The 16,271-nt window shown below is 33.9% G+C and overlaps 2 protein-coding genes across 3 annotated transcripts in view; one reads left to right on the forward strand and one right to left on the reverse strand.

Moving 5' to 3' along the window:
* up (Troponin T, skeletal muscle) overlaps positions 1-16,271 on the forward strand; it is a 452,387-nt gene that overhangs the window by 293,874 nt on the left and 142,242 nt on the right. The gene's annotated exons all lie outside the window — the stretch shown is intronic.
* On the reverse strand, positions 7,611-9,145 carry LOC142228090 (uncharacterized). The gene is made up of 2 exons (XM_075298396.1): positions 9,007-9,145; positions 7,611-8,776 (listed from the first exon to the last, which is right to left on the reverse strand). Exons 1-2 carry the CDS (start codon positions 9,008-9,010, stop codon positions 7,926-7,928), a joined length of 855 nt encoding a protein of 284 aa, XP_075154511.1. The 5' UTR covers positions 9,011-9,145; the 3' UTR covers positions 7,611-7,925.

A 16,271-nucleotide genomic window follows, 5' to 3' on the forward strand; every position in this document is an offset into this window, starting at 1 on the left:
ATATATGGCAGCTATATCTAAATCTGAACCGATTTTTTCCAAAATCAATAGGGATCGTCTTTGAGCCGAAACAGGACCCTATACCAAATTGTAGGACAATCGGACTAAAACTGCGAGCTGTACTTTGCACACAAAAATACACCAACAGACAGACGGACAGACAGACAGACAGACAGACAGACGGACAGACAGACGGACAGACCTAAATCGCCTCAGAATTTAATTCTAAGCCGATCCGTATACTAAAAGGTTGGTCTATGATTAATCCTTCTTGGCGTTACATACAAATGCACAAACGTATTATACCCTGTACCACAGTAGTGGTGAATGGTATAAAAATTCCGAAGTTAAACTAACGCAAAATTTAACTTATTTTTTTGGAAAAAAATTATTTGCTAGAAGTTAGATTTTATAAGTTTTTCTGAAATTTTCCACAACTTAATAAAATTTTACTTTTTTAAGTATGCCTCAAAAATTTAGTGACCTAGTTAAATGTGGGTATAAAGTTTAAGGACCGTATACGTAAGTTCAATATGAACTAAAACAAAAGAAGATTTTCGTACGTATGGTTAAAATGGTCATGATTTGGCGCTAATGATTTTCTTCTTTACTTTTAGTTAATTTTTTCTTCTATGAGAGGATGTAATTTCGTGAACTGCAGTTAAAAAGTACAAAAGGGCATTAAATTTTCCTGGTTTTAATTACGCTTTGTGGAAATCTCAAAATGTGGAGTAAAATTTAGTTCCTTTTTCGTGCGAGGTAGTTCATTCTTCCTATAAAACAGTTTAAATACTTTTTTTTCGGTGTTATTAAAGAAAATATTATTTTATAGTTTGAAGGAAAAATTTGGAGTTCAAAATTGCAAGAATGTCGTTAGTGCCATATGAAATTCACGATGGACGCATTTGTAGTAAAATTTACAAAATTAAAGATATAATGAACTATTTTGAGAGAATTATGAATTTTGTAAATTTGCTTCATTTGTGTATAATTTTTCCCCGATGTTTAGTTCATTTAACTAACGCACGCAAAAATTTATTAACGTAAAGGGAACTTTCTCCAAACATAATAATTCCATGAACTAACATAAAGTTAAATTGGCTTTAGTGAAATAGCGGGATTAACTTTTTTTGTGCGCACTCTAATTAATGATAGAGAGATAAAATTCGCTTTTGATTGAGTTAATGATTTTATTTAATCGTAGAAAATTTCTTGAAAAGTGGTAGAACCCAGCAAAAAAAATTTGGAAGTTCTTTCAAAGGCACAACTTCAAAAGCACTTCCAGAAGATGCACTCCCAATGATGTTCTTTATTTTAACTACCCAGAAAGTTCTTTTAATTGAATTTTTTATAACTTGTTTTTTTCATACTTTTAATGGGTAATTATAAGTTTTTTTGCTTCAAATGGGTTAAAAACAGAGTAGGAATTCATAAAATGGTACAAATCATTTAAATTTTGTCGAAAAAAATGCTAAATCTAATCTGAAAATATTGTGAATTTTTAAAAATATTTGAGGTCAAACGTTTCCGACTAGCTTTAGAATCCATTAAACATTATAAAAATTATTTATTTGACAAAATATCACAGAATTTTTTAATTTATGTTATATCCAAAACATTGAATTCGGATCATACCTAAAGAAGTGATGCAAATTCAGGGCAACGGCTGTTGAAATGGAGGACTTCCGTCCTATGACAAGCCCATGTTAAATTCATCGCTTCTGCGTCAATTTTGCACCACTTCCGTATCCAAAAATAACATTTTCATTACTTTTTTGGCGACGCTTTTTTTGCTGGGAAGCTTTCCATAACACCATAAGAAATCAGTAATATTGGTTAATAAATAAGCCATTAATATAGCATACATGTACCAAATCAAGTTAAATGTACACGCTCACAAAAAATCGCTTCTATAACATATACTCCCAAACATATTTTGCTTCAAGCATATACATTTTTGGGTATTGCCCAAACATTTATATGTTTGATCTCTACCAATATATAATATGTTTGAAGGCATATTGGTCTAAACAACATATGTTTGGGTAGTCTAAGTTCCAAACATTTTGTATTTTTGCATCCAAATTCAATAATGTTGTCTTCCAAAAAACAATATGTTATTATGTGACCATATAATATGTTTGGAAGCATTTTGCACCCAAAAATATTATATGCTTAAAAAAAATTCTCCCAAACAATATTGTGCTCAAAATTTTATTTATTTATTTATTTATATATTTACAATCATAATGAATTATGAAAATAAACAGGTAATATAGGTGCTAACAACATAGGTTTTCGACCTGAATGCTCAAAATTTTGTTTCTGCCCAATTGTATATTCCCCGACATCTTTCTCACTTCCACAAGATTTTTTAGTTCTTAGCACCTTTTTCTGTAATACAAACATTGTAGAAGAAATTATTCAATTTTATGACTTTTTATTTTTTTATTTTAATTTTACCTTTTGCCGGACGGGGATTCGAACAGCGGACCACACAGTTTGTAAGGATCAAAGAAGTAGCTGATCAATTGCCCAAGGAAAAATAAAATGTTAATTTTGTAATAACAAGCAACAACCACCAACTTAATTCAATATCGCTCCAAGCTACTAAACACATATATGTTTATAGGCTATTTCTAAATTAATATATGTTTGCATCCAAGCATATTATATTTACAAACATTTTATGTCCCAAACATAATATGTTCTAACATATTAACATATATGTCTCAAACATGTTATGCTAGTTTATGAACATTATATGCTTGCACTCAAAAATATTGTGTTTAAAAATTTGTGTTCCAAACATATAATGTTTATAGCCAAACATATGAAAAACAGTCTTTTTCATCCGTGTACTTCGTACAAACATAGTTTAGCGTCATACACAGAAAAATATATTTTTTATCTTCAATCACGAAATTAATTGATCCAATTAATTTTCAATTGAAATGTCTTCAATCACAGAAATAATAGTATCAATTAAAAACTTAATTGAAAGGCAATTAAAAATTTTATTGATCCAATTAAAAAATTAATTGATACTATTAACTTTTGTGAAATTAAAAAATTTGTTTAAACAATAAAATTTTTAATTGAACATTTTTAAAACTCAATTAAGAATTTAATATGAACATTTTTTTCTGTGTAGGTGAAAATCAACTGACTAGTTGTAAGTGTGATGAACTAAGATGAAGTTCAAAACTTGTTCTATGTTACCAGCTACATTTTTTTTCTGTGTATTAAGTAATAAATATGTATATTGGAGCAACATTGTTTTATTTAGTGATGTTGAAATATCAAGGCGATGGTAAATAAATTCGCTGAATGGTCCCATGCGCTGGATTAAGACATAATAAGACATTATTTCGAAGTGAAATGTGTGTCAGAGATAGATTAGATAATAGGCAATCAATACAATGCACCCAAAGAAAAAAATACTTTCATCAAGAACAAAATTGTAGAAAAACGAAATTCCCATTTCTTACAAAGTAACGTCAAATGAAAACGTTGCTAGTCGAATCGAATAATTTCTTCTACTTTGTTTGTATTACATAAAATAGAGCTAAGAATTAAAAAAACACGTGAAAGTGGTAAAATATAATGGAAAATGAAATTAACCAAAAGGATTCTGAAAAACATTTTTTGATGTAAACTTTATAAATTTCTGTAAAAGAGTCTACATTTATCACAAAATGTTTATACTTTTCTTGTAAACAAATTTCCTTACAGCGAAAAGCAATTGCAAAGCAAAGAGGAAAGAATTATTTTTTAACGTGTATGTATAAAGGTAAAGATAGTAAAGAATATATATAAGATAAAAAAGATGTGTTTCTTCTGTTACATATTGCCCATATTTTGGGCATGTGAATAAATATCTATATCGTATCGTAAATATTTACGATTATGTACGAGGGCAGTTCGGAAACTTCTTAGTCTAGCACAAAAAACTTCCATCCCTGTTATGAACACATGTTAAATTTTGTTTTGACCTGGCAACTCCTTCAAATAGAAACAGGTGTTCAAAAAAGACGCATCCGCAATTTTTTTTTACAATGGAAAAATTAGAAATGCGTGCTGTCATTAAATATTTACATAAAAAAGGTTTATCGGGACAAGAAATTCATAATGATATGGTGAATGTGTTAGGTGAAAGTGCTCCTTCATATGCAACAGTATTGTGTTGCTGAATTTAAACGTGGTCGTACAAGCATTGAAGATGAACCACGTAGTGGACGTCCAAAAATAGCAACATCAACAGAAATTGTAGCCAGTGCATGATTAAATGATCGACGAATAAAAGTGCGTGAAATTGCTAATATGATCGAGTCCATTTAATATGATCGAGTCCATTTAATTTTGCATGAAGAACTACAGATAAAAAAGCTTTCTGCAAGATGGGTGCCGCATTTGTTAACAGTCGACCAAAACGCATAAGAATGAAAATTTCTCAAGCTTGTTTGGATCGTATTAAGCGAAATAAAGGATGATACGGTCAAAATTTGGTCAAGGGAAAACGCGTGTAAATCGGTGAAATCGTTTATTTAAAAAATCAAATTAAATTTCTTTTTCAAGTTCAATTAGCATAAAATTCAGGAAAAATATTCAGTTAGGCTTTCGCTTTTCCAAATCCGAATTGCCGGGCCTCACGCTTGACACCTGCCATCAGATTTTGACAGCCACCTTGTCCACCTTCTTCGCCGCAGAAAGCCAGTTTGCCTTGAACTGCTGCTCGTCCTTAGCAGTTTTTTTTTGTCTTCTTTAGGTTCCGCTTGACAATAGCCCAGTATTTCTCAATTGTTGTTTGCGGCGTACCACTCCATGGCCTTTTTACCGTAATGGCAAGATGCCAAATCCGGCCAAAACAGTACGGAACAGCCGTGTTTCTTCAGGAAAGGCAGCATACGTTTATTCAAACACTCTTTCATGTAAATTTCTTGGTTGACAGTCCCGGAAGCTATGAAAATGCTGCTTTTCAAGCCACAGGTAAAGATGGCTTGCCAAACCAGATATTTCTTTGCGAACTTTGACAGTTTTATGTGCTTGAAAATATCTGCTACCTTTCCCCTTCCTTTTGCCGTATAAAACTCCTGTCCCGGAAGCTGCTTGTAGTCGGCTTTGACGTAGGTTTCGTCGTCCATTACCACGCAGTCAAACTTCGTCAGCATCGTCGTGTACAGCCTCCGGGATCGCGCTTTGGCCGTCGTATTTTGTTTATCATCGCGATTTGGAGTCACTACCTTCTTGTAAGTCGATAGTTCGGCTCGTTTTTTGGCTCGATGCACGGTTGTAGACGATACACCCAGCTTATTTGCGGCATCTCGGAGAGAGAGGTTAGGGTTTCGCTTGAAACTACCGGCAACTCTCTTTGTCGTCTCAGCGGCTTCCGGTTTTCGATTCCCCCCCGATCCAGACTTCCTGGCTGTCGACAAACGTTCCCCATACACTTTAATTACATTTGTAACGGTTGATTTAGCAACTTTTAGCGATTTTGCCAGCATTGCGTGCGAGTAGCTCGGATTTTCGCGATGCGCGAGCAAAATTTTGATACGCTGCTCTTCTTGCTTGGACGGCATTTTGACAACTGAAGAGTGAATTCCAAAATCAAAATAGGAGCAACATTCTACACACACACACCTTCAAAATGAGGGGTGTTCAGGTTTTTATATTATATTGACCAAATTTTGACCGTATCACCCTTTAAAATGGATTTTAAGCGTCGTTTCATAACTGTTGATGAGACATGGATACACTACTATACTCCAGAGACAAAAGAACAATCCAAACAATGGACTGGAGCTGGAGGAAGTGCCCCAAAGAAGGCAAAAACAATTCAATGGGCTGGTAAGGTTATGGCAACGGTTCTTTGGGACTTCAAAGGTATTTTATTGATTACTATCTGCAAAAGTGTAAAACAATAAATTCAGAGTACTATTGCAACCTTTTGGATCAATTAAATGTACAAATTCGAGAAAAACGTCCTGGCTTACAACACAAAAAAATAATTTTTCATCACGACAACGCACCAGCGCACAATAGTGTTTTTTTTACAATGGCTAAAATCAACGAATTAAAGTACGAGTTACTTGACCACCCACCTTATTCTCCTGATTTAGCTTCCAGTGACTTTTACTTGTTCCCAAATCTAAAAAACTTCCTTGCTGGCAAGCGTTTTACCTCAAATGAAGATGCAATTACAGTTGTAAACCACTATTTTGAAGACCTTGAGGAAAACTATTTTAATCAAGGGATAGAATTGCTAGAAAAGCGTTGGACTAAGTGTATTGAAGTTTCAGGAGATTATATTGAAAAATAAAAATATTTTTGAAAAACTACACACAAAAAAATAATTCATTTATTTTATGAATATTATTCCCAAAAATTTTCCAAACACGGAATTCATAAATTGTATGAAAAAAGTTTATAAATTAAAAAATACAGGTTTTCATTGACTACGAATGTATGCATAATATTAATGGAATGTTTAATATTATAAATGAAGTGTACATAATTTTCGACATTGAAAAATATGTATTTTTACATAATATATACTAAAAACTTCATGCATTAAATGTAACTTTTCTTTTAGATTTTTTCCCTTATTCTTAATTGGTCAAATGAACCCTTTTATTAAAAATCGTATTAAAGTCCTGCGAATAAAAACATTTTACAATATTTTTTATTACTTATAAATATGAGTACCAATGCTTCCAGTTAATTAATAAAATTGTTTTATTTCGTCAATCTTTTTCAGCAATAAATAATCTTCGAATCGCGACGGCGACTCAAACTGAACTGAAGCAAACAAACACAGCAAAGCCACGTGTTGCATTCAAAAACGCTATGTGTGGTTTTTTGTCTTGTATTATATGCTTGTATTGTATACATATGAGAGTAATTCTATGTTGTGACTCTCTCATGCTAAGAGAAAACCAGTATTTTTGAATATATTATGTAAAGTTTCATTAATTTTACGAAAGAATCCATGCGCATTATTAAAAATTTCTTAATTTAATAACAAGTATTTACGAATAAAATAATTACGTAAGCGTACATCTATTTCATGAAAGACTCCATAAATTTTCAAAAATGTACACATTTGTGTACAAATTCATATTTTACTTTTTGTGTGTATCTACTCTCTTTCATTGATAGACTAAGAAGTTTCCGAACCGCCCTCATAGTACAAATAAATTACTAAATATTTAGAATCTGTATGCAATCTTTGAAACTTTAAGAGGTTGAAACTCACGGTCGTCTAATTTTTTCCGCATTTGGGAGGTGTCCAGATGATATGATATTAATTTTGAAGCGGTAATCTCGAAAATTGTGTTCTCAATTGTGAGATTTAACAGCAATAATGTTTGAGCCAAATGCGTTTGGACGATATGTTGCACAACTTCTCTCTCTACTTTTGGTGGGGCATAGCCTTATCTTGAACTTTTGAAGTTGATAAATTTTTTCGCGCAAATTGCCCTCATTCTTATAAGCTTCTAGTATTTACTAGCATGACCATTGTCATTCCCAATATCACAATCAATTGCATAATCTAAATTTAAACATTAAAATAAAACTGGTCTCCCATACAAAGGTAAACACATCGTAAATATATTTCAAAGTTTTTCTTCATATATATTTATTTGTAGCAACAACTTGTTATCTACTTCTAGGTATAAATGTATAACCGTTTGTTAACACATGAGTATTGAAACAGAGTGGCTAAGTCTGGGCCACATATAAGTAAACCTGCTTAGTCTATTGATAAGCTGATAGAACTCATATGAACTACAAATAATCCGATTGTATCGAGTGAATTGGGGAAAAATTTACTATCATAAGCAGGCGACAAATATAATAACGTCATAGAAAACTAGTGTTATGTGAATGCTTTTGATTGGTTGTCTGGATTTAGCTGAATTGGATTACGTTCTAACCAGCAATTCATAGGAATCGACTTTCTCTTCACCACCTCCAAATGGCAGGTAGAGGCAACCATGGGAAGGATGCACTTTGCCCACACACAGACTGCCAGCGTATTCAGCACGGCCAATGTACAATGTTTCGCCATCACAAGTAGTGCCTGCTGGTACTGCTCCGGGTACAATATTACCATTGGAACAAGTAGTCCACATGAAACCGGCACCGGCCAATACTTGGAAATTTTCCACCTTATGTTCTTCACTTCCCCAACAGACATAGGCACCACCCTTATTCGGTATTACTTTGGCAGGCATTAGATCACCATCTTTGAAAACACGACCTACATATATGAGATCACCATCGGCATCACGTCCCCCTTCCAAGGCATCTTCAGGCATTGAATCGGCAGAAGCGGCAATCCATTGATCGGGTTGAGTTAGAACTTCATATTCGCTGAGTTTCACTTCTTCCTCGCCATATGGTATATACAGGCAACCATGCGAGGGATGGATTTTACCAACTGTTAGACTGCCCTCCCAATTACCACGACCAGCATATAAAAAGTCCCCGTCAGCAGCACGCCCAACTTTGACTGCAGCCTCGGGAACATCGCCATTGGCAGCTGCCACCCATTGGTAGCGTAGACCAGTCAGGACCTCGTACGTGTCAACTTCGATTTCCTTGCCTGCATAGCAGACGTATGCTTTTCCTTTAGATGGAATTACCTTTGCGGGTAAACGGTCACTTTCGTAATCGGCACGGCCAATATAAATTGTATCGCCATCAGAATCGTGACCTGCAACAACGGCCAGCGATGGAACGGCCCCATTGGCACATGAAACCCATTTGTGATCTGAAATGTGGCAAGTATGAGCACAATATAAACATAGTAAGTGTCATAAATTGATTTCTCGATCAATTGATTTTAGATGAAAAGTTGAAGGCGAATATCGATAGAAACCCACTAATCGACTATTGTTTTTGGCCGAAAACGAATTACCCGATTTTGAACGAATAAGTAAAATGCCAAAATTTCCATATTTTGAATTATATTTCTGATTACAATCGCTGTATTTGCATTACCCATTTTGTATTTTTCTGTTTGAGATGATATTCCTCTTTTTTTCAACCTATTTCCAACGTTGTCTACCAGTGACTGAATGTGGTGAGAGGAGTTGTCGGTTGGTTGATGGTAGGTATTTCTTATCTTGTGGAAGGTATTTTTTTAACGATGGAAATGGAGCAATAACAAATTGATAAAAATCGTGGAACATTGTTTACTCCCAATGCATTTGTGTTCTACGGGAGGTATATACAAAGTTGTTGTCTTAGTATTTTTCAAAATTTCAAAATACCCCTACAGTATACAAATGATAACAAAGATGTTTAAAATGCTTATTTTAATTGTAATAACAGTCGGTATTGTTGGCTTTTCTATCGATGCACTGAAAAAAGGGTTAATTGAATCAATAAAATTTTGATTGGAATTTTTTCAATAAATAAACAATAAAGAAAATTAATTGGTTTAAATAATTTGTTAGATTAAAAACGTAATTGAATATTCTTTAAAATCCATTTAATAATTAGTTAAAAAAAAAATCTAATAATATACGTTATTAATTATAATAAATATGAAAATAAAATGAGATAAAATAAAATAAAAATGCGTACTCCAGTGTCCTTCATATATCGTTGAAGAACGTTACCGTTTGAAATATTAAAAATATTAAATATAATAACATATATTTAACACATTACATGCTTTCACCTGAATATTATGTATTAAAATTTTGAAAACGTTTTTTACTTTTCGAAGACCAAACTTTTATCACTAATCATGGTTGTTTGTACAAACATTTTATCAATGGGGTTTGTGACGGTGCAAAATCCAATAGCAGTCGACCCATTATTGTGCTCTCTTTTTGCAAATACTTTGATGTGACATTTGGCAAAAATGTAGCACCAACGTAGAAAAATTATTAAATTAGGACGAATAGATTTTCGTGATATCTTTATGCATTGAAAGAAGAGTTAACTTTTCTGAAGACCGAAATGTTACACAAAGAAAGATTTTTTTTTGACATTCAAACAAATCTTTAAAAATCACTCAATAAAGACAATCGTTGGATGATTTATTATAAATCCGTGTTCATTTACTCTTAAAGAAAATTCTTTATAACAAGGGAGGAGGAAAAAACACTACTAATGTTGTTGTGTTGAAAGCAGATCCAATTAGTTATCACAGTAGTTGCTGTTCACGTTCATTTTTGATCGCTCACCCATCAGTTGAATTCAGCAATGTCTGTAAAAATAGATCGATTTGTTCACCCAAAGAAAAAATACTTTCCTTCGGAACGAAATTCCACTTTCAAATAAAGTATTTTCTAACTCCAATTTTTTCCTTTAAAATATAAAATATTCTTCAAGAAATTAAAAAATAAAATAATTATACCCTTTACCACTACTGTGGTACAGGGTATAATAAGTTTGTGCATTTGTATGTAACGCCAAGAAGAAAACGTCTGAGACCCATCGTTTAGTATACCGATCGTCTTCGAATTAAATTCTGAGTCGATTTAGCGATGTCCGTCTGTCTGTCTGTCTGTCTGTCCGTCTGTCTGTCTGTCTGTTCATGTATTTTTGTGCGCAAAGTACAGGTCGCAGTTTAAGTCCGATCGTCCTCAAATTTGGCAAAGGGTCGTTTTTTGGGACAAAGACAATCGCTATTGATTTGGGAAAAAATCGGTTCAGATTTAGATATAGCTGCCATATATATTTATCCCCGATCTGGTCATAATTGGCGTGTTTATCAACCGATATTCTTCAAAGTTGCACAATATCAGCCAAATCGGTTCAGATTTAGATATAGCTCCCATATATATCTTTCGTCCGATTTAGACTTATATGACCACAGAGGCCAAAGTTTACTACCGATTTTCGTGAAATTTTGCATAAAGAGTAGAATTGACATTCTACCAATGCTTGGTAAATTTGATTGAAATCGGTTCAGATTTAGATTTAGCTCCCATATATATCTTTCGTCCGATTTAGACTCATATGACCACAGAGGCCACAGTTTATTACCGATTTACGTGAAATTTTGCATAAAGAGTTGAATTGGCATTCTACCTACGCTTGGTAAATTTGATTGAAATCGATTCAGATTTAGGTATAGCTCCCATATATATCTTTCGTCCGATTTGCTCTTATATGGCCTCAAAAGCCAGAGTTTTGCCGTGATTTAGTTCAAATTTTGCACAAGGAGTACGTTTAACAGTATCGGTAAGTGTACCACATTCGGTTGAAATCGGTTCAGATTTTGATATAGCTCAGATATATATTTTTCGTCCGATTTGAACTAATATGGCCTCAAAAGCCAGAGTTTTGCGGAGATTTGGTTCAAATTTTGCACAAGGAGTACGTTTAATAGTATCGGTAAGTGTACCAAATTTGGTTGAAATCGATTCAGATTTAGATATAGCTCCCATATATATCTTTCGCCCGATTTACACTTAAATGACCACAGAGGCCAATTTTTTACTGCGATTTAGTTGAAATTTTGCACAGGGAGTATAATAAACATTGTTGCTATGCGTGCCAAATTTGGTTGAAATCGGTTCAGATTTAGGTATTGTTCCCATATATATGTTTTTCTGATTTCGACAAAAATGGTCAAAATACGAACATTTCCCTTTTAAAATCGCCTCTGCTTAGCCGAAAAGTTGTAAAAATTACTCTAAATTTCCTATACTTCTAATACATATATATCGAGCGATAAATAAAAGTTAGTGAAGTTTCCTTAAAATTGCTTCATATTTAAATCTTTCCCATATTTTTATACCCTCCACCTTAGGATGGGGGGTATATTATTATACCACCATAGGATGGGGGGTATATTAACTTTGTCATTCCGTTTGTAACACATCGAAATATTGCTCTAAGATCCCATAAAAAATATATATTCTGGGTCGTGGTGAAATTCTGAGTCGATCTGAGCATGTCCGTCCGTCCGTATGTTGAAATCACGCTAACTTCCGAACGAAAAAAGCTATCGACTTTAAACTTGGCACAAGTATTTGTTATTGATGTAGGTAGGATGGTATTGCAAATGGGCTATATCGGTCCACTTTTACGTATAGCCCCCATATAAACGGACCCCCAAATTTGGCTTGCGATTGCTCTAAGAGAAGCAAATTTCATCCAATCCGGCTGAAATTTCGTACGTGGTGTTAGTATATGGTCTCTAACAACCATGCAAAAATTGGTTCACAGCGGTCCATAATTATATATAGCCCCCATATAAACCGATCCCCCGATTTGGCTTGCGGAGCCTCTAAGAGAAGCAAATTTCATCCGATCCGGCTGAAATTTGGTACATGGTGTTAGTATATGGTCTCTAGCAACCATGCAAAAATTGATCTACATCGGTCCATAATTATGTATAGCCCCCATATAAACCGATCCCCTGATTTGGCTTGCAGAGCCTCTAAGAGAAACAATTTTCATCCGATCCGGCTGAAATTTGGTACATGGTGTTAGTATATGGTCTCTAACAACCATGCAAAAATTGGTTCACATCGGTCCATAATTATATATAGCCCCCCTATAAACCGATCCCCCGATTTGGCTTGCGGAGCCTCTAAGAGCAGCATATTTCATCCGATCCGGCTGAAATTTGGTACATGGTGTTAGTATATGGTCTCTAACAACCATGCAAAAATTGGTTCACATCGGTTCATAATTATATATAGCCCCATATAAACCGATCCCCCGATTTGGCTTGCGGAGCCTGTAAGAGAAGCAAATTTCATTCGATCCGGCTGAAATTTGGTACATGGTGTTAGTATATGGCCTCAAACACCCATGCAAAAATTGGTCGATATCGGTCCATAATTATATATAGGCCCCATATAAACCGATCCCCAGATTTGACCTCCGGAGCGCCTTGGAAGAACAAAATTCTTCCCATTCGGTTGAAATTTGGTACGTGATGTTAGTATAGGGTGTCCAACAACCATGCAGGAATTGGTTCCTATCAGTCCATTATAATATATAGCTCCCATATAAACCGATCCCCAGATTTGACCTCCGGTGCCTTTTGGAGAAGCAAAATTCATCCGATCTGGTTGAAATTTGGTACGTGGTGGTTGTATATGATATTTAACAACCATGTGAGTTGTTAAATAGCATATACTATGACAGTCTTTCGTAGAAGTTTCTACGCAATCCATGGTGGAGGGTAGATAAGATTCGGCCTGGCCGAACTTACGGCCGTATACACTTGTTTTACTATCATTGTGTTTCACCCTAGTGCATTAGCCGACTTAAATTTTGAGTCTATAGAATTTGTAGAAGTCTATCAAATTCAGTCCAGATCGAGTGATATCTAAATGTATGTATTTGGGACAAACCTCTATATATTCAGCACCCAACACATTTGACGGATGTGAAATGGTATCGAAAATTTAGATCTACAAAGTGGTGCAGGGTATAATATAGTTGGCCCCGCCCGACTTTAGACTTTCCTTACTTGTTTTTATTTAGTTTAGTATCAAAATTTATTTAATTTACATTTTTTTTCCTGGTGGGATCACCTTTTTTTGAGTGTACGTAATCTAATATTTGTTCAGTTGTATTTCATAGACTTTGTGTTACCTTTCTTATCATTCGCTATGTATACCGGCAAATTGGTATTGATAAAAGATCCACAATGGACTTCATCAGTATAGGTACGCACGTCACAATTTCAAGCGTGGTTATACAGTCATCAAAAAAAGTTGTACACCTATCAATTTGAAGTAAATTATGGAACGACATTAAAAATATGAACTAAAAATACATGTATTATACCTTAAATTAAAGCTTGAGATCCGGGCTACAATAAAGAAGAAAAATTAAAACTGATTTAATTCTGTTTAGGGAAATAAGAGACAACAAATAGTTAATTTTACTTAGCCAAAAAAAGTTGTAAACTAAAAATAATTAAAAGTTATTGGCTTAACCTTAAATATTACAATTTTTTAATATTTTGTATGGTAGCCCTTAGTGTTTTCTATTTGGCATTGAGTGGGTTTGGGTTTTCGTCAAATCTACGGGTATTGAGCTCCAAATATCCATAAGGACGTTTTTGAGTGTTTCTTTGCTAAAAATGTTAAAGTTCTTCAACTTTGTCTTCATATATGTCCATAGGTGTTCAATTAGATACATGTCCGGGCTCTGCGGAGGATGAGGTAATACTTTTTTGGTGGTGTTTAGCGAGTATTCCTTAAAAATATGGGACGAATGCCTATGCCAAGCCTATGTAATATTCATTCAGATATGAAACTGTGATACTTTTGCAACAGTTTCGGATCTAAAAATAATATTTTTATTGCTTTTTTGCTGGGTGCTATTTAGAATCTTGTTTTTTTAATTTTTCCATCATTGGTTTGCGCGAGCATTAGTGAAATTTCACTCAATTGTGCACCTCTATCTGAAGGTTTCACAAGACCCCAACACCTCTTATTTCAATGAGCGATAAAGTTGTCTGTTACTAAATAGTGTTTTTGTATTCTGTTGATGTGGGTATTGCTTCATTTAATTGAATTCTCTAATTGCAGGTGACAGAATCTCTGCTATTTAATTTACTTTTTTTTTCCTGGTGGGATCACCTTTTTTTGAGTGTACGTAATCTAATATTTGTTCAGTTGTATTTCATAGACTTTGTGTTACCTTTCTTATCATTCGCTATGTATACCGGCAAATTGGTATTGATAAAAGATCCACAATGGACTTCATCAGTATAGGTACGCACGTCACAATTTCAAGCGTGGTTATACAGTCATCAAAAAAAGTTGTACACCTATCAATTTGAAGTAAATTATGGAACGACATTAAAAATATGAACTAAAAATACATGTATTATACCTTAAATTAAAGCTTGAGATCCGGGCTACAATAAAGAAGAAAAATTAAAACTGATTTAATTCTGTTTAGGGAAATAAGAGACAACAAATAGTTAATTTTACTTAGCCAAAAAAAGTTGTAAACTAAAAATAATTAAAAGTTATTGGCTTAACCTTAAATATTACAATTTTTTAATATTTTGTATGGTAGCCCTTAGTGTTTTCTATTTGGCATTGAGTGGGTTTGGGTTTTCGTCAAATCTACGGGTATTGAGCTCCAAATATCCATAAGGACGTTTTTGAGTGTTTCTTTGCTAAAAATGTTAAAGTTCTTCAACTTTGTCTTCATATATGTCCATAGGTGTTCAATTAGATACATGTCCGGGCTCTGCGGAGGATGAGGTAATACTTTTTTGGTGGTGTTTAGCGAGTATTCCTTAAAAATATGGGACGAATGCCTATGCCAAGCCTATGTAATATTCATTCAGATATGAAACTGTGATACTTTTGCAACAGTTTCGGATCTAAAAATAATATTTTTATTGCTTTTTTGCTGGGTGCTATTTAGAATCTTGTTTTTTTAATTTTTCCATCATTGGTTTGCGCGAGCATTAGTGAAATTTCACTCAATTGTGCACCTCTATCTGAAGGTTTCACAAGACCCCAACACCTCTTATTTCAATGAGCGATAAAGTTGTCTGTTACTAAATAGTGTTTTTGTATTCTGTTGATGTGGGTATTGCTTCATTTAATTGAATTCTCTAATTGCAGGTGACAGAATCTCTGCTAGAGTAACGACACATTTGCACTTCACCACAAAAGTTTGAACAATTCCAAAATGTTCCCTTGCGGGCATCAGCAGTCGGAAGTTTATCAACAGATTTGTGACGAAAATTTGTGTCACTCACAGATGTTACATCGAAAAGCGCTCTCAAGGTAATCAAAGTGTTTGTCATCTGGCAAAGATTTGTCATCACCTATCGTTTCACTAGTAAATGGAATATAAATTCTGTAGAAAAGTTTAAGAGAGAACGGTGAATCATTCTCGTAGTCTAGTGATGAGAATTCATATTTGAATTGATATTCCAAAGATTATGTAGGGGAAATTTGAATTACAACGAATTTGGGAATCTGTCACTTATAATTCAATAAATGTGGCACTCGGTTAAGTAGTAGGAAGTATTCCGCGGAACCTTCCAATCCAAATATATCAAATACGAAAGTTCAGCCAGGTCGCATGGATAGTATGAACATGACGATTTTTCCTCCGGAAAAAAATTCTTACAAAATTGTTAAAATGAACTACATTTTTTGCAATAAGTATATGTTAATTTTAGCATCAGTTTAACAAGGGACTGTTTCATATGCACCATAAACCCATTTCCCAAAATTTTCTGGTTCACCAACATTTCTTGTGGAAGAAAACAAGGAAGGTCATGGTAAATTTATGCATTTTAAAATCAT

Source organism: Haematobia irritans, chromosome 3 (assembly GCF_050003625.1).
Source record: "Haematobia irritans isolate KBUSLIRL chromosome 3, ASM5000362v1, whole genome shotgun sequence".
Lineage (NCBI taxonomy): Eukaryota > Metazoa > Arthropoda > Insecta > Diptera > Muscidae > Haematobia > Haematobia irritans.